This window comes from Artibeus jamaicensis, unplaced genomic scaffold, assembly GCF_021234435.1.
Source record: "Artibeus jamaicensis isolate MK-2021 breed Jamaican fruit bat unplaced genomic scaffold, CSHL_Jam_final contig_399, whole genome shotgun sequence".
Classification (NCBI taxonomy): domain Eukaryota; kingdom Metazoa; phylum Chordata; class Mammalia; order Chiroptera; family Phyllostomidae; genus Artibeus; species Artibeus jamaicensis.
In genome coordinates, this window is record NW_026521816.1 from 1,494,136 (window position 1) to 1,521,317 (window position 27,182).

The 27,182-nt window shown below is 41.7% G+C and overlaps 1 protein-coding gene across 1 annotated transcript in view; it reads left to right on the top strand.

Annotated features, from left to right (window-relative positions):
* The first annotated feature begins 638 nt into the window (after positions 1–638).
* The window catches only part of SH3RF3 (SH3 domain containing ring finger 3), a 191,474-nt gene continuing 164,930 nt past the window's right edge, over positions 639–27,182 (top strand). Inside the window, 1 exon segment of the mRNA XM_053665267.1 lies at positions 639–980. Within this exon segment, the coding sequence (XP_053521242.1) occupies positions 639–980 (342 nt within the window).

Sequence of the window (27,182 nt, forward strand, 5' to 3'; positions counted from 1 at the left end):
AAAGCCAGGGACCACTTGTTAGAACTTATGATGCACTGAGGGTCAAGATCCCAGGAGTGGTGTCTACCTTCCCTTACCAGGATGGCTGTCCCTTGGAGCTGTACATCAGAGGTATATGCCACAAGTGAGAAGGACACAGTACAGTCTGAGTCTGTTGCCTCGACTTTAAACCCACCTTGAGGCATGTTCTGAGTTGCTGTGAAGTTTCAGAGACTAAGGAAGATTTTTTTGGAAATCTGGCAGATAGATCACTTAATGGAGATCAATTCAACACAAGAGTAGTAGATGAGAACACTCTGGAATCAGAGCCCCTAGATGTGGATTCTGCCCTATCCTTACAGGTGTGGGACTTCAGGCTCTCCATGCTCAGTTTCTTTTCCTATAAATGAAAATTATTCAGCCCCTGTTTTAGAGTCCTTTCAGCACAGAGTGAGCTGGTGTATATACAAGGCCCAGGACAGTGCATGGCTCCTCTGATGCATAACTGGAGAGGGAATGGCCATCACAGGGCCTTCTTATGGACTCTCTTGTCTAGGCAGGGCCTTGAACTTGCATGTTCCTGTGACAGGGGATCCGTTTCTTTGAAAGACTTTCCAAGCAAGGGCATTCTGCATGTGTACTTAGCACATGGGAGCCCCATGCTCCAAACTGCCCAGGCAGCAGGAAGGCTGCACCGAGTAACCGGTGTTGTATTTTACTTTCAGAGTCCTTCCCAGCTTCCCTATGGCAAAGCCCTCTACAGTTACGAGGGGAAAGAGCCTGGTGGCCTCAAGTTCAGCAAGGGAGATGTCATCATCCTGAGGCGCAGGGTGGACAAGCACTGGTTCCACGGGGAACTGAGTGGTACCCATGGCTTCTTGCCATCCAGCTATGTGCAGTGCCTCCAGCCCCTGCCACCTGCCTTGCCTCAGGGCAAAGCCCTGTATGACTTTGAGATGAAGGACCAAGACCAGGACAAGGACTGCCTGACCTTCACCAAAGTAAGGTGGCCTCTGTGAACGCAGTCATCATACAGCAATTCCCAGCCCAGAGCCTGGTTGCCTTCCCACCCATTTGAATCATGCTTCTTCCTGAGATCTGCCCTCCCCATTGGGCCTCCCTAAGCAGGAATGGAATTATGTCTACCTCCCAAGGAGGCTTTGTTGGCAGGAATGAGATGGCACACTGCTGACACATAGCTGCACCAGGAGCTGACAGGGTGTTCTTAGAGCAGGACCCTTCTCCCCTTAGCCATGTGTCTAAGCAGTAACTCAGATGCAGAGAAATGAAGTCTTTCTAGGACTCTCACAGACCTTGAGAGAGGGGTTCATAAGGGGGAACTCTGCAAAGATCCCCTGCAGGTCACAGGGATAGGCGGTTGGGTGTAGAAACCAGCTAGACCAACCAATTGGTTGGTTTCTGTCTTCTGTCTAGAAGACTGACATGCCCTTTCTTTTAGAGACCCAGAGGGACCCAGAATGACAAACTAAACAGTACTTACCAGTGGAGTTGTCCTAGTAGAGCAAGTTAAAGGCCTTGGAGATTGGCAAGCATCAGAGGACAGAGGTGACAGCCCTTAGCCCTTGATGGCCCTTTCATATCCATGACAAATTGTGCCCCATTCTCCTCTGCAGGGCTCCCTTCTTCCTTATTTTCAGGGGAGGATGCCAGAGGGCACTTTGACACTTCTATTCATACTGGGTGGCTGTGAAGCAGTTCTCATGGATATGTTATCTATACTGAGGTTTTATTTTTATAATTTCTTTTTGTATTCTCACCCAAAGACATTTTTTCATTGCTTTTAGATGGAGAGGAAGGAACAGAGAGAAATATTGATGCAAGAGAGAAGCATCAATTGGTTACCCCCACACATGCCCAGACTAGGGAGCAAACCCACAACCTAGGCCTTTGCTCCGGCTGGGATTGAACATGCAATGTTTCAGTTATGGGACAATGTTCCAACCAACTGAATTACACCAGCCAGGGTGATTACTGAGACTTTATCTTCACAACCACCAAGGTTCTAAGGGAAGTAGTTGGAGCCTGTTGTCTACCTAAGAAACATCCAAGCTGTAGAAAAATTTTATGAGAGCTTATTTGAGCCAAACTGAGGACATATGCCTGGAGCAAGACCTCAAATCCTTCATAGAATAACAGTTTTGAAACTTGTGTGCCTTTGGAATTAAGGAAAGAACCTTCCTCTAAGGAAGATTCTATAGAGGTGGAGAAAACAAGGATGGGATTGGATTACAGGAGATTTAACAAGCTTATGTGCTCTCTCGAGAGTGGTTATGGCTTATTTCAAATGTATGTTAGCCTAGGTGCACAGAAACAATGAACAGGGCTGGCTTAAGGCAAAGTTAAGCATTTTAGTGAAGAAGTTATATGCTTGGGCAGGATATGCCCAGTTAGGAATTTCTGATCAGATCACCCTGTGATGTTATTTACTGTAGAACCCTGTTTTTCATCCTCACTGTCTTCTTGTTATTGGAACCAAAGCTCAAAGAAGCTACCACTTTTACCCAGGGCTAGTGGTTTGGGCCTCTCTATCCTTCCTCCTTCTGTCGCTCTCTTTCCTTTTTCTTCTCCTTTTCTCTCTCTACCACCTCTTCTCTCTCCCCCTTCACCACCCCAATAGAAAGTTGTCAACAACAGAGCTGGAATTTTAACTCAAATCTCGGACTTTAAAGTCCACATTCTTCCCACTTCTGAGAGGACATTGTACTCTCTCCATCTGCATAGTGCATAACTTGGCTGTGTGGCACTGAGCTTTCTGGGTTGGGGGTGCTGCTAGGGTATTTTGTACACCACTTCTCAGCAAAATTGGCACTTCCAGTGCATGGCTGCTATTTATTTATTTATTTAAAAAGATTTTATTTATTTATCTTTAGAGGGCAAAGGAAGGAGAGAGAGAGAGAAACATCAATGTGTGGTTGCCTCTGGTGCGTCTCCTGCTGGGAACTGGCTTGCAACCCAGGCATGTGCCCTGACTGGGAATTGAACCGTGATCCTGTGGTTCACAGGCCCGCGCTCAGTCCACTGAGCTACACCAGCCAGGGCAGCTGCTATTTATGTCTTGTACCATTGTTCAGCATGACAGTGAATAATCTGTTTTTTCATTCTACATTCAACTCTTCTTCCTTTTGTCAGGGTTTTCTGAAGCTAACTCCAGTTGTCCTGTGGCATCCAGGCTCCCCTCATCCCTACCCCCAGCTCTCTCTTTTCTCATCTCCTCACTACCTCTTTCTCTTAGTTTGAGGTGACTTTGGCAAGCTGCCCTGAGTGTCAGACAGACAGAACCCTGCCTTGCTCACTTCTCTGCCCAATGGACTCTCAAGAACCTGCCCTGAAGATGAACCCTCTGTGATCCTGTGATACCCTGTGCTGTCTCTTTGGACCAATAACAGGGACTTCCATAACATCTCAAGGTCTGGATGGGCCCTTGCTAAGCCTTGTGTCTGGGCCCCAGAATTTCACAGAGGAGAGCTTACCAAGAACTGACAACTTCAGAGCCCTGGAGTACCCCCTCCCCCACTTCTGCAGGGTGCCAAAACTTGCCTTTCCTTCACCACCATAACCAGCTCCATTCTTCCAGCCTTTTCCTGGGACACTGAGCTCTAAGATGAAGACCAGAGCCCACTGGACAAGAGAACAGAGGGGCATTTGTCTACTTAATAGATATATAATAATCCCCACACTACTAGGAGCTGTGCTGTATCTGGAAGTTTCAGACAGACTCACTGCTATCCTGGAGTCTGAAGTCTAGTGGGACAAACAGTCAAGCAATAAGTGTTTAGAAGACAATTTCAGAGAATAAAGATATACTGGTCACCCTGGAGGCCTGGTATTTAGTAAAGTGCTCCAAAATATTCAGTTATAGCATTTAATGTTTGATATTTCAAAAAAGATTAAAAGTAGTCCTCATAGGAAAAATCAGAACTCTGCTAGACTTCCTTAGAGTTATTCTGTGGTTCACATTGTTTTTATTTTGTATTATTTTAGGGGATGATTGTTTTGTACTGGTCTATCAATAACCATTGTTGTAACTGGACCAGCCCTGTGGTTTTTACTATGATTTCACAACACCCTTCAGCAATAACCATCAGGAAACTTGGAAAAGACACAGGTTTATTATATACAGTGAGGTCTTAGGTGAGAGAAAGGATGTATAGCCCTGGGGTTTTGCTTTTATTCAGGTCAAGGGTGGGAGCCTAGGGTTTCGAGCGCTTACTCGTTAATGGTGAATTTAAAACATAAGAGTGGGGATTTTAAAGTATTGTAAGAGGGAAAAAACCCTCATAACCCAAATGGCCAATATGGAAATCAGCCTAGGTCTCTAAAACAGGCATCTTAGTGGAGGAGGCAGTCTGACTTCTTACCTAGTTTGTGTGGCTGCAATGTGTTTATTCCAGACAGTCTTCTTAGGAGTGGATGCCTGGGCAATAAAAGCTTAAGTCAGGCACTTGCTTACAAAAAGAAAAAAGCAACAGGGCTCACATTATACCTTCCCTAAGCCGTGAATGAGCTTTCACTGTTGAGGTGTGGTGTGGTCATGAGGGCTCTTCAGGGAGGTGACATTTGAGTTGAAATCAAGGGGCAGAAACAGCAGCTATGAGACGCTCTTGGGGTCTCCTGTTTCTACAGTAGGCTGGTTGGGCAGGAACACATCTCAAAATGTTTTTTAAGTACTTTCTTCTCTTGAATCCTGGGGATAAATGTGGATAGTTAGAGACCCTTGGGCATAATTTCCAACAAAAATCATGCTGTAACACCCCTTGCCATGTTCACATAACCCTGTTGCCAACACCCACTTACATACTTCTATCTAGGGTGGAGCACAGCACTCCTACCAAGAACTTGCTATACCTGCGTCTCTCACCTCCAAACATCTCCAAACAAAGCCTCCAGGGAATGAGGATAACCTGCCATGACCCTTCTACTCCCACTCAGTTTCTCTCCTGTTGCTGGCATTACCTGCCAGCTGTTTTCCTTCCATGAAGATCTGAGCCCACTTCTTGCACCGTTGTTCTGTTTATGTCACACCTCAAGGGACCAAATGGTTCTCATGCTTTTGTATTTCTGGGTCAAGCTAGCTAGGTTTTGCCTTTGGGTAACATCTCACTGTTTGGATATGCTTCATTCTGGAGTCTGCAAGGAAAGAGGGATCTTTAAAATCCACAATGGTGCTAACTTACCTTTAAAGAGCATCATTGTGGTGGGACTATGTTTTAAAAGGCATGAAGTAGCCTGGCTGGTGTGGCTTAGTGGGCTGAGCATGGGCCTGCAAACCAAAGGGTCGCCAGTTTGATTCCCAATCAGGGCACATGCCAGGGTTGCAGGCCAGGACCCCAGTAGGGGGCATGTAGGAGGCAACCATGATGTTTATCTCCCTCTCTTTCTCCCTTCCTTCTCCTTTCTACATGCCCCAGTAGGGGGCATGTAGGAGGCAACCACGAATGATGTTTATCTCCCTCTCTTTCTCCCTTCCTTCTCCTTTCTCTAAAAATAAATAAATAAAATCTTTAAAAAATAAAAAAGGCATGAAGCAGATGGATCAAAGCAAGATTTTTACCTTTGCTGCTGGATTTTGAACAGTCCTATTAAAATTGTATTCATTAAAGTTATTCTAAAAGCAAGGTTTTTGTTTCATTTAAGAAGGGAATGAATAATTACTTTTTAAAAAGCAGCTATAAAAAGCCTATTTTAGTCCCACCCCCCAAAGCTGCATATGGGCAAATAAAATGACTAAAGGAAAGCAGTGTGCTGACCCCAGGGTATGTTAGCTGGTCCCTTTCAGGCTGAGATCTTGATGCATGCAGCTCTCCAGATCCACAGGAGGGGTTATGTTTGATGTAGGGACTGTGCAGCTGAGGAATCCCACATGAGACCTGAACTGTGTGACCTTAGGAAAACACTTAACATTTCTGGGCCACCGGTTCCTTATCCTCAAGATTAGAACACTGATACCTACCCTGGGGGAATGGAGGGCTAAGTGAGTCAATAAAGATCTGAGCTTAGGGCTTGGTCAATGAGACAAGATCTTGAGGTCCATTCCTTTTTGTGGCAGCCTACTCCATGTTATCATATTTTCACTGAACCACTAAACTAAAGGATTCAGCAAATGTTTATTGAACTCTGGCCATGTAACTTTCAATGAATAAGAACATTTTCATCACTTTGCCAGGAGCTGTGTTGAATTAAAGGCCTGGGGCTGCCCTTTAGTGAAGTCACTCTGTAGTGCTCAAGAATCTTCCAAGGTCATGAAGTTCTTCCAAGTATAATCACTTTTGTACCCAACTTTCAGTGGGGACCTGATGCTCACACTGTGTTTGCTTGAATCTTATCCCTCTAGCCTCCCATCGTTCTTGCTGTGTGCAAAACTGGAAAAGATACCAACATTCTGGCTGCCTGTCACTACCAAACTCAATAAGCAATGACAGCAATTGAATCTTTATGGATGCTTTATTTAGATGGCCGGCAATCTGAGAAGATGGTGGGTTCATACCCTAATAGACCATCTAGTCTTTTCTTTCCAGGCCAACATTTTTATAACAGGGAATAAACAAGGTTTGGTGAGGGCTTTGAGATTCAGGGAGGATTATATGTAAGAAGCTGTAGCATTCCTGTCCTGGGCAGTTAGCTGTTCCCAAAAGCCTGGGGTCATCTGTCTCTCCCTGGAACACAAAAGCCCTGATGCCTCCAGTTGTCCCCAGGTGGTAATCTTTAGTGGTGCCCCAGGAGGTCAGCTGTTTTCCTAGGAGCCAGGACAGGCCTTATCTGTAGTTTCTGAAACAAAAGCTTTAACATATACATTACTTGCTAAGTTTATAACTTTTTACCTTAAACTAAAATTTTCCAATTCTTTGAGTCCCCTATCAAAACCACAAGGCTTGCGGACACAAGGAGAGTTTTTTTCTGATCACCATCTCGCACCTTCCCTTCCCCAGCCAGCACTGAAGGGATGCTTTGAGTTGGCAGTACTCCTTTTAAAATACCATCACAGTTTATTCTGATCTATCAGACTTTCTCCTGTTAGTGTCAACCCTTCTACACAGTCTTCTTATACTGCTGGATATTTAATCATCATTTCCAACATGTGGGAATTCTCTCCTTTGTGAATCAACCCAATATTAATCCCAAATTATGCTTTTCTGATCCAGGGGACAGGCTGAAGTAAACATCAAATGGAGGCAGTTTGGGCTCTAGAGTCAGGTAGACAAAGATTCAGATTATGATGTTTTTTGTTATTGTGACTTTGGCACCAGTGACTTGGGGACATTTACTTAGTCTTTGAGTCTCTTTTTAAAATATGAAATGGAATTGATAATAGGATTCAGTGAGCAAGGGCATTTAGAACTAAGCTTAGAATTGGCATTCAATAAATATTTGCTTTCTACCACTCTGCTTTCTTCCTTTTCCAGGAAAAGTTGCAGTTCTGTCAGATACGTATGACTTTTTGTGTTAGCCCAGAACTCTCACAGAAAAATAAACATCCTTCCTAGGCCACATGCTACATGGAGAGCTTAGAATTCCATGACTAGTCCACTGTACTCTCATTTTCCTGGTGTCTAATCTTGGGAGAATTGTCCAGGGGTAGAAGTCCCCTCAGCCTTGGGACAAGGCTGCTGTCCCCATCAACAGGTGCCCCCTTCACTGACCGTGTCATCTCTACTTCTTCCTGTGGGGAAGTTGGGGATGCTTTAGGGCTGGGAACACTCAGAAACTTGGTGATCATGAACCAAAGCCAATGAGCACCAGGAAAGGCAGGGACTGTGCTTCCTCTTCTTCCTCAGCTCTGCATTCTACTCAGGCTACTTTGCCCTGAAAAAGTTACCCAAGGAGCTCAGTCACCTAGGCTCTTAGATTCTTGATCCCTACTTCCAGCTGGGTTGCAGCCCTTCAGCCACCTCAGAGTGCCACCTGGCCTTTGTGAAGGAAGTGCCTTTACTCAAGGGATCAATTTATAGGCACTTTTTTGTGACCAGAAAGCAGGGTTCAGAGGAAGGCTAGGGGGCTGCTGAACACTGTTCTTGCCCAACCCTATATTTCAACATCAAGAGGAGGTTCAGACAAACTGTACTGGAAACCATGTTGATTTGTAGACAAAGCTAGGGATCTGAAGCTTGGTCAAGAAGCATTTTTAAAACTATTCACAGTGTGATCTCTTCTCCCAGGATAGGCCTCATACCCTATGGGCACTCTGCCCAACTATTTCCCTCATTGTGGGTGCCCCCATCCCATTCCCCCTCAACAGGTGGAGCCAAAGAGCCTTTCAGCCTGTGTCAGATGGCTTCGCTCTTCCCTAGAGTCAACATCAGAGTCTGTGCTGTCTGTATGACCCTACTTTATCTTCTACTTGTCCTCTCCCAGGCCTTTTGCCAACACTTGGCTCCTCGCTCACTCCACTCCCAGCCATGCTGATGTCTAGGTCCCTTATCTCTGTAGCTCACACTGCAGGCTCCTGTGGAGCCTCTGCAGCTGTCTCCACAAGTCTGGATGCCCTGCTCCTGTCTTCATGTCCCACAGAGTGCCCTGACCCTCGTGATGGAGCCTCCTTACCCAGCTCTCCACATTCCCATTCACTCCTCCCAAGAAGGTATTTATATTTACATGACAATTGTCTGTGTGTTCTGGCTGGAATGAAGGCTCCCTGAGGATGGGGTCATCCATTATCTATTCTCCATTTACCCCCAGTGTGGTCAGTGAAGGGCACCCAGGACTCTAAATACATATTTGACAGTGAGGCTAAGTAGGGTACTTGGACTTGGCCTGGTCAGGGGTCAGCTGGTCTTACTAAAGAGAGTGTAAGTTTATTCTGTTCCATCCTCCTTGGTACATTTATTCCTTTTAAAGACATATCAACCCTAAATTGGGTTCCAAGTGTGGGGGTAGGTGTCAGGCCAGTGGGTGGGCACAAAGTCCCACTCTCAAGTGCTCACACCCACAGTGGGCAGATTAGGAGAGGTATCTTTATGACACCTGAGACCCCACCCTGCAGGAAGGGGTGTGTGTGTGTGTGTGTGTGTGTGTGTGTGTATGCAGTATGTATATGTGTGCAGAGCCCGAGTGTGTGTGTCTGTAATGGGGAGAGCTCCAAGCACTAACAAGGGTATTGCATTTGACCTGTGACCTCTCCACTTCTACCTGGGCCTACCCTGTGGCTGCAGGTTCTCCTCAGCACTGAGAGCCCCTAGCAAGTCTGCCTCACTCATAGTTTGTTGCCTTTGAGCAGTTGTAGGCCTCTGGCACCTGTGAATCGACATAGAGAACAGGAGAAAGCCCCTGGGCCCCAGAAAGTCACAGTCACCTGAGACCTCAGAAGGACCACAGGGTATCCATGGCAGCTAGGATTCCATTAAGAGCATCGTTTACAACTTCCTACAGCTATCAGAGGAACGAATAATTTTGTGTCATTTTTTGACAAAAGGTTGAGGGAATATTTGAGCTTTTCCCTTTAAAATTTTCCCTTCTTTCTACCAACACAATGAATTGGGAGCTCCATCTGTGGCTGGCTTGCATTCTGACAAGGCAGTGCTGTCAGAGACAGGGCCTGATCCCCAGTCACACTGCAGGGAGTGGAGCCATGGCCGTGGCCCCGCTGCAGCAGGCTGCAGCAATGCAGAGGCTCTAAAGGGCCTGTCTTTGCCTCTTGCTCTGGTTCCCTTGTAGTTTCTTGGAAACCACTTGACTCAGGTGAAGGAGGAGCATGGAGGAGTTGGAGAGCATTCCAGGAGAGTGGTTTGCTTACTATTAATGGCTTTTCGAGGGCTGTTTCTAGGTGTTTTATATGTGATGTTGCCACATGGCTCATTTAGGAGGGTAAAATACTGGCCCTTCAAAGGTTGGTTTGTCCAGAGCTGCTGAAGGAACTGTCCAAGGTTTTCGGTAAACATAGTTTCAGGCTAAGCCCTTGATACATGAGCTGTGACATTTACTGAGATGGACCTGTGAAGCAGTATTGAAGGACAGTGTGCTCTACCAGCCACCTTAGTGGCATCCAGAGGCTTCAGTGGGAATAGCCACTCCAGTCTGCTGGCAGGTCAGTGCTCTGCTCTGCAAATTCTGTCCTTCACAGAGTCCATCTATTTATAGCCCTACTTTTCCCCAGGTAGAAAGGAATGCACACACTTCAGGAGAGTTAGGCAAACAAGTTATAAATGCAGTGTAAAGGCCCCCTTTTATGTAGTGGGACTACTTTGGCACCTGAATTCTTTGCAAATGTATTTCCCACTGGGGCTTGGGAAGAAAGGCCATATTCTTTTTAATAACCACATTATGTTCATGGTCCAGACTTACAATCATTTTGGACCACACTGAGGCCACATAAATACAATGGAGATCCACCACCATATGATGATGCATATGGTGTATTTTCAAAGCTTAGACATTTCAGGGAACAGGGGAAACAGCATGTGGAAGTCTACTGACCCACAGTGTATAATGAACAGTTTACATGAATCCTGGAAATTAAGTCATGCATTTGAGACTGAAACGATGTCCTGAAAACAACCCTTATTTGTAAAATCCTCACTGCTGCCATAATGGGCCAGAAATTTGTCTACTGCTCCCGTCTGTCAGTAGCATGTGTGGGTCTAGTTAGATTGTATTTATTCATCTACATCAAGCAAAGCTTGGTAAGCTTCAGGCCAAACAAACATGATCACCTGCTGCTGTTTTCATAAATAAAGTTTCCTTGATCCACAGCTGGGCTCCTTCCTTTACATGTCCTATCTGGTTGCTTTCATACAAAAACAGCAGAATTGAATGTGTGAAAGTGACAGTATGGCCTGCAAATCATGAAATATTGACCATCTGGCTTTTTCTAGAAAGGTTTGCTGACCTGTCACATAGAGCATAGCACTGTGCACACCAGGCACATGGTGTTTCCTTAGACATCCCATTTGTTTCTGGGAAACAAAACTTTGTTCTGAGGCCACCTACAGCCCCACCACATTGAGCTTCAGGGGCTGACATTTCTCCATGAAACAGCAACTGAGAACTCATGTCCAACCAATGCAGGTGGGTCTTGCCATTGTCATATATGAAGTCCACTTAGTGTCATAGTGTACCAAAGAAGCCACAGCAGGTATTTCCCCTTTCCTTGTCCTCCTGAAAGCACTGGCTGCAGGTCTTTGAGTCATTGTTGTCCTGATCCTGCATTCATGGTGGGAGAAGTCATTAGTCTTTCCAGAACACACCAAATTCCATGCTGGTAGCACTGGCACACTAGAATGAATTTTCTTGTTACCTAGCACTCAAATGATCCTCATTAGAGGTTGTCTCCATTTCATGAGTTTGGGTTAGAGGTAGTTAGATACTTATTGGTGTGTATGGACAGCAGCTGACTCTCTGTACCCAGTAATCTCCCGGCCTAGTGTCTCCAAAAATGTGTGCCAGATAAATAGAAGCATTCCAGAGCAACCATAGGACCCAGAATTGCCCCCATTAATATTTGAGCCAGATCAGACACCTGCCACCAGGTGCCACCAAACCACAGCTGAGACTACATTGGATTTACATCTGATAGACAGATGGGGCTGTGCAGATTCCACTTGTTCACCTCACTAATCTCACAGTAGCACATTTGACATGATTGGATTTTGAATCTCACTTATGCATTATAATGGGATTTTACTGTAATTACATCATATGGTGTGGCAAACTCTGGCCAGCAGAGTCTGCCTGCTGTGACTGAAGACAGGAATAAAGGCACAGGGTACAGTAATCTTGTGGAGAAAAGGGGGACAGCACAGACATTCTCTCAAGAGGAGAGTGCCTCTGAGTGCTTCGACCACTTGCAAGAGGAGAGCATGACCCTTGCTTAAACAGGCTTTTATTGTTTTTCTTGGGTTTTACATCAAAGAAGGATTTATTATCTATTACATAGAATATTATTGTTTACATTTTAGGTACAATCAAGGAAATGAAAATAACATGCAGAACAGAAAGGCAGCGAACTGATTAGTCCTTGGGAAAACTCACACAGGCTTTGGAAATTACCTTGAAGATAGACAATACACATTTGTTGTTTTAGACCAGGGTGATGGAGTTTCAGCAAGAGCAAGCCATAACAGTCTGTATGCATTTTCTAGACCTGATTTCCATGGGAAAACTCAGTTTGAAGGTCTGGCTCCTGCCCACTACCTCACTTCTGTAGGTTTTCCATACATAGCTGAGTCACATTTGCCAGACCAAAACAAGCCAGTCCCCTACAATATGGGATGATATTCATAGTTTTATGATTGGGCCCCTCCCACCTGTTACTGAGCTCTCCTTGAGAAAGGGTAGTTTCCTCCCCATGCCTGGCACTTAACAGATGCTCATATATTGGTGGCTGTATATGGAACAGGTGGGCACTGCCTAACACTTGGAGTGATCACAGATTCCCTACCCTAAGACTACACTCATTTTCAGACAGCTTCCCTATATGTTCTAATCTCACATAACAGGTAGCTGATCCCACCCTCTAGGTAACCCAGATTGAGCTAGACTCTTCAGTTTGGCAATGATGCCAGAGTTCAGAGACAGTAATCACACCAGCATTCTCATTTCTCAGGCTTGGAGATCCCACTTTCTTCTCCAGCTTTCTGTGACTTGATTTCAGACTGCTCACATAATGACTGGCTTCCTTAGTATGTGATGTCCCTTTAGAGATGTGTTAGTACCAATGCAATATTCAAGGTGTGCCATGACTTATCTACAACATTACCTTTTATTTTATTAAAAAAACTTTTATCTAAGTATAGCATAATATACTCACAAGTTCACTAATCAAAATTATGCAGCATGATGATTAGAAAGAATATATATATCCTTATAATCAGTACCCAGTGGAAAAATGGTGGGATGCCAGCACCCCAGTGCCTCCACATTTCCCTTCCTCCATCTCTTCTAACACCATACCTTAGTAGTGTCTATTCTTACACTTCAAATACATGAATCATGCAAAACATGCTTTTGTGCCCAGTTTTGTTTTCTCTCAACATTGAGTTTATGATCTATACCAGTATTGTTGTAGGGTCTTTAGTGGTTCATTTTCATCACTTTGGTGCTATTAGCTGGGTTTGTAAATAGATTTAATTTGTAGAGCAGTTTTAGGCTCCTTCCTAAGTCAAGTGGAATGTATAAAGATTCTCCATAGGCCTCCTGCCTCCACACATGCACAGCATTTCCCATTATCAACATCTCCACTGGAGTGGTGCATTCGTTACAACTTACAAGCATGCATTGACACATAATGCCACCCAAAAGTCCATAGTTTAAATTAGGCTTCACTTGGTGTTGTTCATTCTTTGGGTACTGGTGTAATGACATATATTCATCATTGTAGTATCATAAAGAGCAGTTTTACTGCCCCCCCAAATCCTTGGTGCTCTACTGATTTATCCCTCCATCCCCAGACCCTAGAAACCATTGATCATTTTACTGTCTCCATAGTTTTGCTTTTTCCACAATGTCCTATAGTTAAATGTAGTATGTAGCATATTCAGATTGCCTTCTTTCACTTAGTAATATGCATTTAAGTTTCTTCCATATCTTTTCATGGCTTTAAAGTTAATTTCTTTATAGTACTCAAGCTTGTTTATCTACTGCTTTACTGAAGGAAATTTTTATTGCTGTTAAACTTTAGTGATTGTAAATAAAGCTGCTATAAATATCCGTGTGCAGGCTTTTGTGTAGACATAAGTTTTCAGCTTGTTTTCCAAATAATATGATTGATGGATTATAAAGTAAGATATGTTTAGTTTTGTAAGAAACCACTGAACTGTCTTCCAGTGTGGCTGCACCATATTGTATCCCCACCAGCAATGAATGAGAGTAACTATGACTCCACAGCCTCATCAGCATGTGGTGCTGTTAGTATTCAGATTTGGCCTATTAGAGTATTGGCCACTCTAATAGGCTTATGTCATTGTTATTTTAATTTGCATTTTCTTGATGACATATGATGATGTAGAACATCTTTTCATTTGCTAACCTGACATCTGTATATCTTCTTTAGTGAGATGAGTGTTAGGATCTTTGATCCTATTTAAACTTGGATTGTGCCCTGGCTGGTATAGCTCAGTGGATTGAGCGCAGGCCTGAGAACCACAGGATCACGGTTTGATTTCCAGTCAAGGCACATGCCTGGGTTGCAGGCCAGTTCCCAGCAAGGGACTCATGAGAGGCAACCACACATTGATATTTCTCTCCTTCTCTCCTTTCTTTCCTCTCTAAAAATAAATAAATAAAATCTTTAAAAAAATACAAAAGAATTGAGAAACAATTGGGAGAATAAAAGATAAAGAGGGTCAAGTAGGAAATAAGTTTATTTTTAAAATAAATAAAATAAAATAAAATTGGATTATATGTCTTCTTATTACTGCGTTTTAAGAGTTTTTGTATATTTTGGATAGCAGTTCTTTATCAGATATGTCTTTTGCAGATATTTATATGAGTCCATGGCTTGTTTTTCCACTTTCTTGATAGTGTCTTTTCCAGAGCAGATATTTTTAATTTTAATGAAGTTCAGATTATCATTTTTTCTTTCATGGACTGTCCTTTGGCATTTTGTCCTAAAAGTCATCACCAAATTCATAGATTTTCTCTGATGTTGGAAACTGCCCTGCCTGGTTTCAGGAGTTGTAACTGCCCACCATGGCTAAGGCTGAGTGAGTGACCTCTGGACTGTGAGCCACTAAAAAGACAAAGTTTTTTTTTTTTAAATTTTATTTAGTTATTTTTCAAGTACAGTTTTTTGTCTATTTTTCCCATCCCAGACAAAGTTTATTTCTGGCAGCAGCACTGCTTCTGCTTCATCCCTTGCCCTTGGTGCTTGGTTGGTTAGTCAGAGATGGGTAAGACCCCCTCAGAGGAGGGGCAACCTAAGCCAGACACAATCACTTGGGAGGCCTTCAAGGAAGAACTTGGGGGCTACAGCAAAGAGGGAGTGATGGACCCTCACCCCCTGACTATTCTAACATAGCCTGAGTCCCCATTTCTGTCTTGGAGAAGCACTTCCTAGCTCTAATCCACTTAAGCCTAAAAACCTATGATGGGGAGGGTGGTGCAGCCCCTCGCCAGCTAGAATGAGTTCTGGGGTGATTGGGCATAAGAAAGAATTTGTAAAGTCCTATGAAGCCTGCTTTGCTAAGAGTGTTTTCATTCATATGATAAAGGTCCAAGCAGGAAATGAGTATGTCTCCCAAAGTTTTTGCAACCGCCTTACCTGCAGACACTGACTCAGACTAAGACCTCAGATTTCTTTGAAATGTTATCTACTGTTTGATCCTTGCCACCTGACATTGATTGATGAGCTTTACCTGTATTCCTGTGTGTTCTGAACCTAATAAAAAGCTATTGAAGAAGAGGTTCTTGGTCCTTCTCCTGTGAGAGATTGACCACCACGCCTCCCCAAGCAGATCCTGTCTTGGTAGTTTCATTTTCATCTGTGGCGGGTGGGGGAATTGCTGGCAAAGTTGCCCCCACACTCCTCGGTTTCTAAGAGTTTACTAATTTTTGTTTTATATTTAGTCTGTAATTCATTTTTAGTTAATTTTTCTGAAAGGTATAAAGTCTTGGTCTAGATTTATATTTTGCATATGGATGTCGATTGTTTCAGCACCATTTGCTGAAAAAAAAAACCTGGCTTTTCTCTATAATACTGTCCTTGCTCCTTTGTCAAATATCAGTTGACTGCATTTATGTGGACCTATGTGTAGGTGCTCTATAATGTTCTTTTGATCTATTTTTATATTCTATCACCAGTACCACACTGTCTTTAGAACCATAGCTTTATGGTAAGTTTTAAAGTCAAATAGTCTCTGCCTTTGTATTTTCTTTTCAATGTTATGTTGGCTGTTCTGGGCCATTTGCCTTTCCATATAAACTTCATAATTAATTTGTAAATATCTACAAAATAATTTACTGTACTGAGATTTTTACTGGGATTGCACTAAATATAGAAGTTACAAAAAACTGATGTCATGACAGTATTGAGTCCTTTGATCAATGAGTTATATACATCTATTTTGTTCTTTGATTTCATTTATCAGAGTTTTGTAGTTTTTCTCACGTAGCTATTTATACTGATTTTGTTAGTCTTATACCTAAGTACTAGCATTTTTAGATGCTAATATAGATAGCATTTTGTTCTTAATGTCAAATTCCACTTGTTTATGACTACTACATGCATACTTCATTTTATTGTGCTTCAAAAATATTACATTCTTTTTTTTACCAGTTGAAGGCAAGACTGTCTACCTCCAAAGATTATGACTCACTGTATTGCAATGGTCTGTATCTGAACCTGTAGTATCTCCAAAGCATGCCTGTATAGAGAAAAATGATTAACTTTTATATATTAATCTTCTGTCATGCAACCTTACTATAATTCCTCGTTAGTTTTAGGAATTTTTTACTGATTCTTTCAGATTTTCTTGTTTACATTAAATTGGTTAGGGTAACATTTGTTAGTAACATTACATAAATTTCAGGTGTACAATAAAATAATATAATGTTTGTAGACTTTATTATGTGCTCACTACCTGAAGTCTAGTCTCCTTTTGTCACATTGTATTTGACCCCTCTTGCCTCTTTTGTCCTCTCCCAACCCCCTTCCCCTTTGGTTACCATCATTTTGTTGTCTGTATCTATGAGGGGTTTTGTTGTTGTTGTTCATCTGTTGCTTTTTGTATACTATCCCACATATGAGTAAAATATTATGATCTTGTATTTTTCCATCTGAATTATTTCACTTAGCATAATACTTTCAAGATCCATCCATGTTATCACAAATGACCGTATTTCATCCTGTTTTATGGCTGAGTACTATTCCATTGTATGTGTGTACCACTTCTTAATCCAGTCATCCACCAAAGGACACTGGATGGTTTTCATGTCTTCGATATTGTGAATAGTGCTCAGTGAACATAAGGGTACATAAATATTTATAAATAAGTGTTCTCAATGTCTCTGGATAGATACCCAGAAGCAGGATTGCTTGTCATATGGTAGCTTTATTTTTAATGATTTGAGGAACCTCCACACTTTTCCATAGCAGCCACACCAATTTACATTCCCACCAGCAGTGTATATGGGTTCCTTTTTCTACACATCCTCTCCAAAACTTATTTTTTGTCTTATTGATAACAGTCATTCTAACATGTAAGGTGGTATCTCATTGTTGTATTGATTTGTGTTTTCCTTATAGCTAGTGATGTGGAATATTTTTATCAGATATTCGTTGGCCATATCTATATCTTCCTTGAAAAATTGCCTGTTCAAGTCCTCTTCCTATTATATAATTGCAATTTTTGTTGTTGTTGTTGAATTCTATGAGCTCTTTTTCTTAACTTTCCAATTACACTTAACATTTCATATTATTTTATATTAGTTTCAGGTGTATGGCCTACTGGTTCCCCCTAATATTTCCAGTACCCATCTGGCACTATGCAATATTATTGACTATATTCTCTTTACTGTACTTTACATGCCTGTAATTATTTTTAAACTACCAATTTGTGCTTCATACTCCCTTCAGCTTTTTCACTCAGTCCTTAACCTGTCCCCCACAATCTGGCAACAATCAAAATGTTCTCTGTATCTATGAATCTGTTTCTATTTTCTTTGTTCATTTAGTGTTTTCTTTAAATTCCACATATAAGTGAAATCATATGGTGTCTTGTTGGGAACCTTACACCTGGCTTCTAGCTAAAAACATTGCATTGATTACAGGAACCTGTGCGCTCCACAAAGCCAATCGGCTACAGGTAAATGAGGTGTGCATGCGCTCCCCAAGCCAATCGGCTACAGGCACATGAGGTGTCCACGAGTACCAGTTGCACCCAAGTAATCAATAAGCGGGCCCTTCTTTGTCTCAAGCTAGCCAATAGCAAGCAACCTAATCTCCTTCCTCTCCCTCCCCCCTATATATATACCCAGTTCGGAAAAATAAAGTTTGCAGCTTGATCAGAATCTTTTGTCTTGCTGCCATTCTTCGCGCCTCTTGTCCCCCCAACTCATTTGTTCTAGGTAGGTGGTCGAGCCCCAGTTGATTGCTCCGCGGGCCGGAGCAAGTGGCGCCCAACGTGAGGGCCCGATAGCCGCCGGAACAAAGCGCCGTCCCCGCCAGTGACTTCCCCGCACAGATTGGATCGCCGCGACTACTCGACCGCGAGACAGATCCAGGAGCCCCTCCCCTCGACGGCGAACTCGGCCAGGTAAGGCCCCCAATCATGGGACAAGCATGTTCACAAAGTGATATTTTTATAAGTCAATTAAAGCAAACTCTCAAGGTGCGAGGAACTCGAGTTAAGAAAAAAGGATTTAGTTTTATTTTTTGACTTTATATTCAAAATGTGCCCCTGGTTCCCCTAAAAGGGGACGATTGACCCGCGGTGTTGGAACCGGGTCGGAGATTGCCTTAATGACTATTATCGAGTCTCTGGCCCCCAGACCATCCCTATCACCACCTTCAGTTATTTTAATCTTATTAAAGAAATCTTAGTCACTCATGGGCATTCTCCGGATGTCCAGAGCCTCTGTAAAGAGGGACAAGAAGTTCTAAAAAATCAATCTCGGCCCCCTTAGAGGGCCCCCTCAATTTGCCCCTCAATTTCTATTAACATAGAGGAAGAGATTAAAAAAAAACCCTAACCCTTCCCGTAATTCCTCAAATAACCATGTTGACCAATTAAACCCAGCAGAAGAGGCCGAACTCGAAAAAGAGGCAGCTTCTTACAATAACCTTGACTGGCCTCCTCTCTCTTCTGCCCCCTTACTTAAAGATCTCCCAGCTTTTCGGCTGCCCCCCTATGCACCCTCATACCTACCGCCTGTGGCCACCCATATTCTGGTCCCCATTCTAAATAACCCCGAGCCACCAACAATCCACCAAAAACCCCTTCTCCAAAAAACCTCCATTCAAGAAGCCTTAATTCTCATTCGAGAAATCAAGGCCGTGGCTAAAGAATTCACTGATTTGACCGTATCCACCCCCACTGAATTACTCACTTTCCCCAAACTACAGGGAGTAGACCTAGATACCCAGACTGCTGACATTTTAATAGCCACACATCAAGCTCTTAACATATCTAACCCTCACCTAGCCGAGGATTGCTGGTTATGTATGAGCCTAGGCACCCCATGCCTTTAGCTATTCCTGTCAATATATCCACCCTTAATAAATCACAGCTACAATGTAACCCTAGTTTACCTTTTAGAGTCCAACCTACAATATTTCCACCCTCCCAGTGCTTACAAGGCATAGCTCAAAATAATAGCTTCGACATTCCCGTCGGCTTTATAGAATTTACTAGTTGTAGAAGCATAACCAATTATAGTAACCCCCTTTGCCCAGGTCATGGACAAATATTCGTTTGTGGAAACAACCTGGCCTTTTCAGCCTTGCCCACTAACTGGACCGGGCTATGTGTCTTGGCTACCTTACTACCAGATATAGATGTTCTCCCCAGAGACGAGCCTGTCCCCATTCCCAGCTTAGACCATATTGCGGGGCGACAAAAAAGAGCATTAACATTCATACCCTTATTAGTTAGATTAGGCATCTCTGGAGCAGTTGCCACAGGGACTGCAGGATTGGGAGTCGCAGTCCATTCATACACAAAGCTCTCTAAACAACTAATTGATGATGTCCAGGCTCTTTCCAGTACCATTAGTGACATCCAAGACCAAGTAGACTCCCTAGCAGAAGTTGTCCTTCAAAACAGACAAGGTCTAGATTTACTTACTGCAGAGCAGGGAGGTATCTCTTTGGCTTTACAGGAACACTGCTGCTTCTATGCCAACAAACCAGGCATCATCCCAGACAAGATAAAACAGTTACAAGAAGACTTAGAAAAAAGAAGAAAAGAACTTTCCGAACACCCCCTTTGGGGTGGACTCAACGGAATTCTCCCCTATCTCCTTCACCTCTTAGGACCTTTAATTTCTATCACCCTCATCCTCTCCTTTGCCCCCTGGATTCTTAGACGTATAACCAACTTAGTCAAAGACCAACTTAACAGTGTACTAGGAAGACCTATTCAGGTGCACTATCAACAATTAGAAATGCTGGAACATGGAGCGGACTCTGAGCCGTACAGCCGCTGGGATGCTAGCCCACGATTCCTGCCAGGTTCCCCTCCTGCGGGAGCAGCATAACCCTCGAAGGTATGCTTCACAGCCAAGTAGCTGTGATAGACACCGCTGGGTGCAAGGCAAAGCACTGCAAGGAGAGGCCTGTACATACGGCCACTTCGAGTCTCCTGAGAGGTAAGCTGACTTGCAAAGAGGTTGGTACCCAACTCCTCTCCTCCCAAAAGGTACCCTAAAGCTCAGAATGAGCCCAGGAGGAGTCAGGCCTCTGCCTCCCCCAGCCGGTTAAAGTCTACCCTACCTACATTCTCCTCGCCCTCAAAGTAATAAAAAGGGGAGCAGATGTTGGGAACCTTACACCTGGCTTCTAGCTAAAAACATTGCATTGATTACAGGAACCTGTGTGCTCCACAAAGCCAATCGGCTACAGGTAAATGAGGTGTGCATGCGCTCCCCAAGCCAATCGGCTACAGGTACATGAGGTGTGCATGCGCTCCCCAAGCCAATCGGCTACAGGCACATGAGGTGTCCACGAGTACCAGTTGCACCCAAGTAATCAATAAGCGGGCCCTTCTTTGTCTCAAGCTAGCCAATAGCAAGCAACCTAATCTCCTTCCTCTCCCTCCCCCCTATATATATACCCAGTTCGGAAAAATAAAGTTTGCAGCTTGATCAGAATCTTTTGTCTTGCTGCCATTCTTCGCGCCTCTTGTCCCCCCAACTCATTTGTTCTAGGTAGGTGGTCGAGCCCCAGTTGATTGCTCCGTGGGCCGGAGCAGTGTCTGTCTCTCCCAGACTGATTTATTTCATTTAGTGTAATACCTTTTAGGTCCATCCATGCTCTCACAAATGGCAAGGTTTCTTCTTTTTTTTTATGGCTGAGTAATATTTCATTTTTTAACCACTCCTCTAATGATGGACATTTCAGTGGCTTCAATATCTCGGCTATTGTAAGTAACTCTGCAGTGAAGGTAGGGGTGCATATACTCTTTGGAATTAGTGTTTTAGGTTTCTTCAGTTATACACTAAGAAGTGAAATCACAGGATTATAAGCCAATTCCATTTTTAATATTTTGAGGACCTTCCACACTGTTTTCCATAGAGGCTGCACCAAGCTACATTCCCACAGATAGTGTATGAGGGTTCCTTTTTCTCCACATCCTCTCTAAAACTATTGTTTCTGGATTTATTGAAGATAGCCATTCTGACAGGCATGAGATGATATTTGATTGTGGTCTGAATTTGCATTTCACTGAGGATTAGTGACATTGAGGATCTTGTCATATATCTATTGGCCATCTGTGAACCCTCTTTAAGAAATGTTTATTCCATCCTCTGCCCAATTTTTAATTGGATTGGATTGGTTGGTTGGTTGGTTTTTGATGTCAAGTTTTATGAGTTCTTTATAAATTTTGGATATTAACTCTTTATAGATGAATCATTGGCAAATATGTTTTTCTATTCACTAGGTTGTCTTTTTGTTTTGTTGTTTCCTTTGTTGTGCAAAAACATTTTTAGTTTGATGTAGTCACATTTGTTAATGTTTTACTTGTTTTTCTTGCCTGGGATGAAATATTAGACATTTTATTGCATGTGTTTTCTTCTGGGAGTTTTATGGTTTTTAGTCTTACATTGAAGTGTTTAATCCATTTTTTAAAATTACTTATTTATCTATTTTTAGAAGGGAAGGGAAGGAGAGAGGGAGAGAATGGTTGCTTCTTGTTTGTCCCCTGGTGGGAACTGGCCCCTGCTAGGAACTGATCTGCAACCCAGGCATGTGCCCTGACTGGGAATCGAACTGTGATCTTTTGGTTCACAGGCCTGTGCTCAATCCACTGAGATACACCAGCCAGGGCTATTTTAAGTTTATTCTTGTATACGGTGTGAGAAGCTGGTCTAGTTTCATTTATTTGTGTATATTTGTTAATTTTCCCAACACCAGTTTTTGAATAGACTGTTTTGACTCTGTTGATTGAAGTTTCTATTTTTATGACAGCACCATGCTGTTTTGATTACTAAGCATTTGTAGTATAGCTTGTTATCAGGTAGCATGATACCTCCTACTTTGTTCTTCTTTCTCATGATTGCTGTGGCTATTCAGGGTCTTTTGTAGTTCCATATAAAGTTTTGGAATATTTGTTGAAGTTTGTGAAATGCGCTTTTGGTATTTTGATGGGAATTGGATTAAATCTTTACATTGCTTTGGGTAGCATGGACATTTTAATGATGTTATTTCTTCCTATCCCTGAGCACAGGGTATGTTTCTACTTATATGTATTTTTTTAAATATTTTTCTTCATTGCCTTATAATTTTCTGAATACATGTCTTTTACCTTCATGGTTAAATTTATGTCTAGGTATTCTATTTTATTTTTTGCTATAATTGTAAGTAGATTTGTTTTCTTAGTTTTTCTTTCTGCCAGTTTATTATTAGTGTATTAAAATACAACCAATATCAGAGTATTTATTTTATATCCTGCTACATTACTGAATTCATATAATAGTTCTAATAGTAATATCATGTCACCTGCAAAAAATGAGAGTTGTATTTCTTCCTTTCAGATTAGGATGCGTTTTATTTCTTCTTTTTGTCTGATGGCAGTGGGTAAGATTCCAGTACCATTTTGAATAAGAGTGGTGAAAGTGGACATCCTTATCTTGTTCTTCTTCTTAATGGAAACACGTTTAGTTTTGCCTCATTGAGTATGATATTGGTTGTGGGTTTGTCATACATGGCCTTTATTATGTTGAGGTATGTTACCACTAATTCCCACTTGGCTAAGAGTTTTATCATAAATGGATGCCGAAATTTTGTCAAATGCTTTTTTCTGCATATGTTGATATGATCATATAATTTTTATCCTTCATTTTGCTTATGGATTGTATCCATGCATCCCAGGAACTGTAGTTTTATTTCTGGTAGTGTCTTTATCTAGTTTTGAAATCAGGATAATGCTGGTCTTGTGAAATAATCCTGGGAGTCTTCTGTCCTCCTGACTTTTTTGGAGTAGTATGAGAAATATAGGTTTAGTTCTTTGAATATTTGGTAAAATTCACTTGTGAAGCCTTCTGGTCCAGGACTTATGTTTATTGGGAATTCTTTTTTTTGATTGCTGCTTTTAATTTGTTAGTTGTAATTGGTGTGTTGAGATTTTATGTTTTTTCTTGATTCAGTTTTGGAAGATTGTATGTTTCTAGGAATTTTTGCATTTCTTTGAAATTCTTTAATTTGTTATCACATAATTGTGTATAGTATTTTTTATATTCATTTGTATTTCTGTGGTATCAGCAGTTACTTCTTTCATTCCTGATTTTATATATTTGGGTTCTCTCTTTTTTTCTTGATGAGTCTGGATAAAGGTTTATCAATCGGGTTTATCTTTTCAAAGAAACACCTCTTGGTTTCATTGAAATTTTTAATTTTTTGATAATAAACTTTATTTTATTTATTTCCCTAATAATCTTTATTATTGTCTTTCTTCTACTAGGGTTGGGCTTTGTTGGTTTTTTTTCCAGTTCATTTCTCTATAAGACTAGATTTTTTATTTAAAAATTTTCTTGTTTCTTGGGATAGTCCTGTAATGCTATAAATTTCCATTTTGGGGCAGCTTTTGTTGTGTTTTATAGATTTTGTATTGTTTTGTTTTCATTTTACTTGTCTCAGGATAACTTTTGATTTCTTCCTTGATTTATTGTTGACCCGTTGATTGTTTATTAACATGTTATTTAGCCTCCATTTGTTTGTGCATTTTTCAGTTTTTCTCTTGTAATTGATTTCTAGCTTCATATCATTGTGATCAGAGAACATGCTTGATATAATTTCAGTTTTCTTAAATTTATTGGACATTTTGTGTTTTAACATGTTGTCTATCCTAGAAAATCTTCCATGTACACTGGAAAAGAATGTATATTCTGCTGCTTTAGGGTGAAATGTTCTGTAAATATCAATTAAATCCATCTTATCCAGTGTATTGGTGAATATTGCTGCTGCCTGGTTGATTTTTTTTAATCTATCCATTGATGCCAGTAGGGTATTAAAATGTCTTACTATAACTGTGTTACTGTCCATTTCTTTATGTCCATCAAGATTTTCTTTATATATTTAGGTGCTCCTATGTTGGGTGTGTCTATAAGAGTTTTTTCCTCTTGTTGGGTACAGTACAAAAATATAACGGTGGGAAATTGTAACCCACCCCCCATTCTTTTGACATTGTTTCTGTAAGTGCTGACTCTGGTTAATATGTGGCTTATACATGAACAGCATGTTTGTGTAAGAATCCTAGTAACTAACTTCAAAAGACACAGACCCTGACTGTCAGGCATCCCGGCTCTGGGAGATTTACTGACCTTCAACCATAGTACCAGAATGACATGAAGTGAAGATGACAAACCAGGATGATGCACACTGGACCATCACTTGTCTTATCAAAAGAGATTGTTCTAGTCTTCACATAGGGAACTTTTCAATGCCCTCCCTTGATCTCTTTGTTTTGTTCCCCTCTCTCTCCTTATAAAAAACCTCTGCCTCCAATGTGAGGAGGAGATGGGTTTTGTGACATGAGTCCCCCATCTTCCACATGGCCAGCACCTAAAAATAAACCACTTTTGTTTACATCAACACATGCTTCTCAAGTATTGGCTTTTATAGCGGCTGCTTTTCAGCCAGAACTGCTTTCAGTTACAGTTGGATTGATCCCTTTGTCATTATGTGATGTCCTTTGTCTCTTGTTACACCCTTAGTTTTAAAGTCTATTTTGTCTGATGTAAGTATTGCTACCCAAGCCTTTTTTCCATTTCCATATGCATAAAATATCTTTTTCTGTTTTTTACTTTCAGTCCTTGTGTGTCTCATCTACACACACACACACACACACACACACACACACACACACACACACACACAGTATTGAATCTGAGGCTACTCAGTAAAAGCTTTAGGGTACACCAAGGCCAACCACCACTTGCCAGGTTTCTGTGGGTCTCTGTAGTGGGTTGGGGTCACAGGTAGTCATCAGTTTGAAGCCAGAAGAATTGCTCAGGCCCATGTTCTATAAATATCAATTAAATCCATCTTATCTAGTGTATTGGTGAATATTGTTGCTGCCATTCAAACAGACCAAAGTTTGGTCATGTGAAAGGACAACTCTGCACAGGAACATTGATGCTCATTGGGCATGTGAAGATAAAATGGCTCCGGAGCCCCACAACTTAGTCTATTCCTGACTCTGCCTGAACCTTTTCAAGAGCCTCCTAGAAAGTCTGCACTGTGGGGTAGGATGGGGCTAGTGGATCTCCTGGGGCAGTGCTGGTTTGAACCACACACTCAGTCCCTCACTACCTGAGTTTGCTTGGACCTCTGTATTATGGGTTCAGGCAGCTGACTTTATCACAGGGTGTGAGCTTGGCAAGTTGAGTTGACACAGAGTCAGGAGACTACGGCCATTGCATGCTCCAGGCTGATTCTATATGGAGGAATTCTTGATCCAGGAAATATTGTATCTGTGGGTACAGTGGGAGAAAGACTCCACACAAGGACCCTGACAGCTGATTCTTCAGCTCTCTCCCTGGATCCATATAACCGTGTCTCTTCTTGCATGACTCCAGTCTGCTCCAAGCTGTACTCCCCTCACCAGAGCTCAGGCTGAGTGGCTGCAAGTGACATTTTATGTACTGGCTTTTTAAGAGTTTGCCTTGGTTTACACTCCTGGTAGACAGAATTCTCACTGATTTTCACAGTCCAGTGTTATATGAGCTCCTTTTTGTGGCTCTGGTGCTCTGGACTGGGGAGCCCAGCATGTCACTGTGACCCCATGCTTCTCAGAGGGGACCTTTGCAGCTGAGATTTCCCTCCAAATTTTCAATTGCCTCATGTGCGTGCAGGGCTGACCCTTTTTGTGTCTCTGTCCTTTCTAACAGTCTTGATGTGGTTTCTTCTGTAAATCTTTCATTATAAGACTTCTGTTCAGCTAGTCTTCAGTTGGTTATTCAGACTGATTGTTCTACATTTTAGTTGTAATTCCAGATTGGTTCTGCAAGGAGGTGCCTATAACTTTTACCTATTCTCCTGCCATCTTGTATCTCCTGAGTTTATATATTTTGGATATTAGCCCCTTATCATATGCATCATTTGCAAATATCTTTTCCCATTTGGTTGTTTGCTTTTTTGTTTTGTTGATGGTTTCTTTTGTTGTTTAGAAGCTTTTTAGTTTCACATAGTTTTCTTCATTTATTTTTACTTTTAATTCTCTTACTTTTGGGGTCAAGTTCACAGAAGCCCCTCTAAGACCAAGATTTATAAGTTTAGTGACTGTTTTTGTCTATGGATCTTATTGTTTCTGATCTTACATTCAAATCTTTAATCCAATTTGAGTTAATTTTTATGTATAGTATTAGTCCAATTTCACTGTTTTTCATGTGGCTTTTCAGTTTTCCCAACACAGTTTATTGAAGACACTTTACTCTCTCTATTGTATGTTTTTGGCTCCTTGTCATAAATTAATTGACCTTGTATTTGTTGGTTTATTTCTGGGCTCTCTAATCTGCTCCTCTGGCCTGTCTCATTTTCTGCCAATACCATTGGCAGACTGTTTTAATTACAGTCACTTTGCAGTGTGGTTTGAAATCAGGGAGTGTGATACCTTGGGCTTTGTTCTTTTTATTCAGGATTGTTTTTGGCTATTCGAGGTATTTTCTGGTTCCATACAAATGTTAGAATTTTTTTTGTTCTATTTCTGTTGAAAATGCCATTGGGATTTTGATGGGGTTGGCACTAAATCTATATATCACTTTAGGTGATATAGGCCTTTTTAACAATATTAATTCTTCCAATCATGAACACAGTATCTTTCTATTTCTCTGTATCTTTTCAGTTTGTTTCAACAATATCTTACATTTCTCATTGTGTAGGTCCTTTACCTCTTATGTTAAGTTTATTCCTAAGTATTTTATCTTTTTGTTACAATTGTAAATGGGACTTTTTTTCATTTCTCTTTTTGCTATATTGTTGTTAGTATATAGGAACTCATTGGATTATTGTATATTGATTTGATATCCTGCCTCTTTACTGTATTTGCTTATTGTTTCTAATAGTCTTTTGGTAGCGTGTTTAAGGTTTTTTATATGTG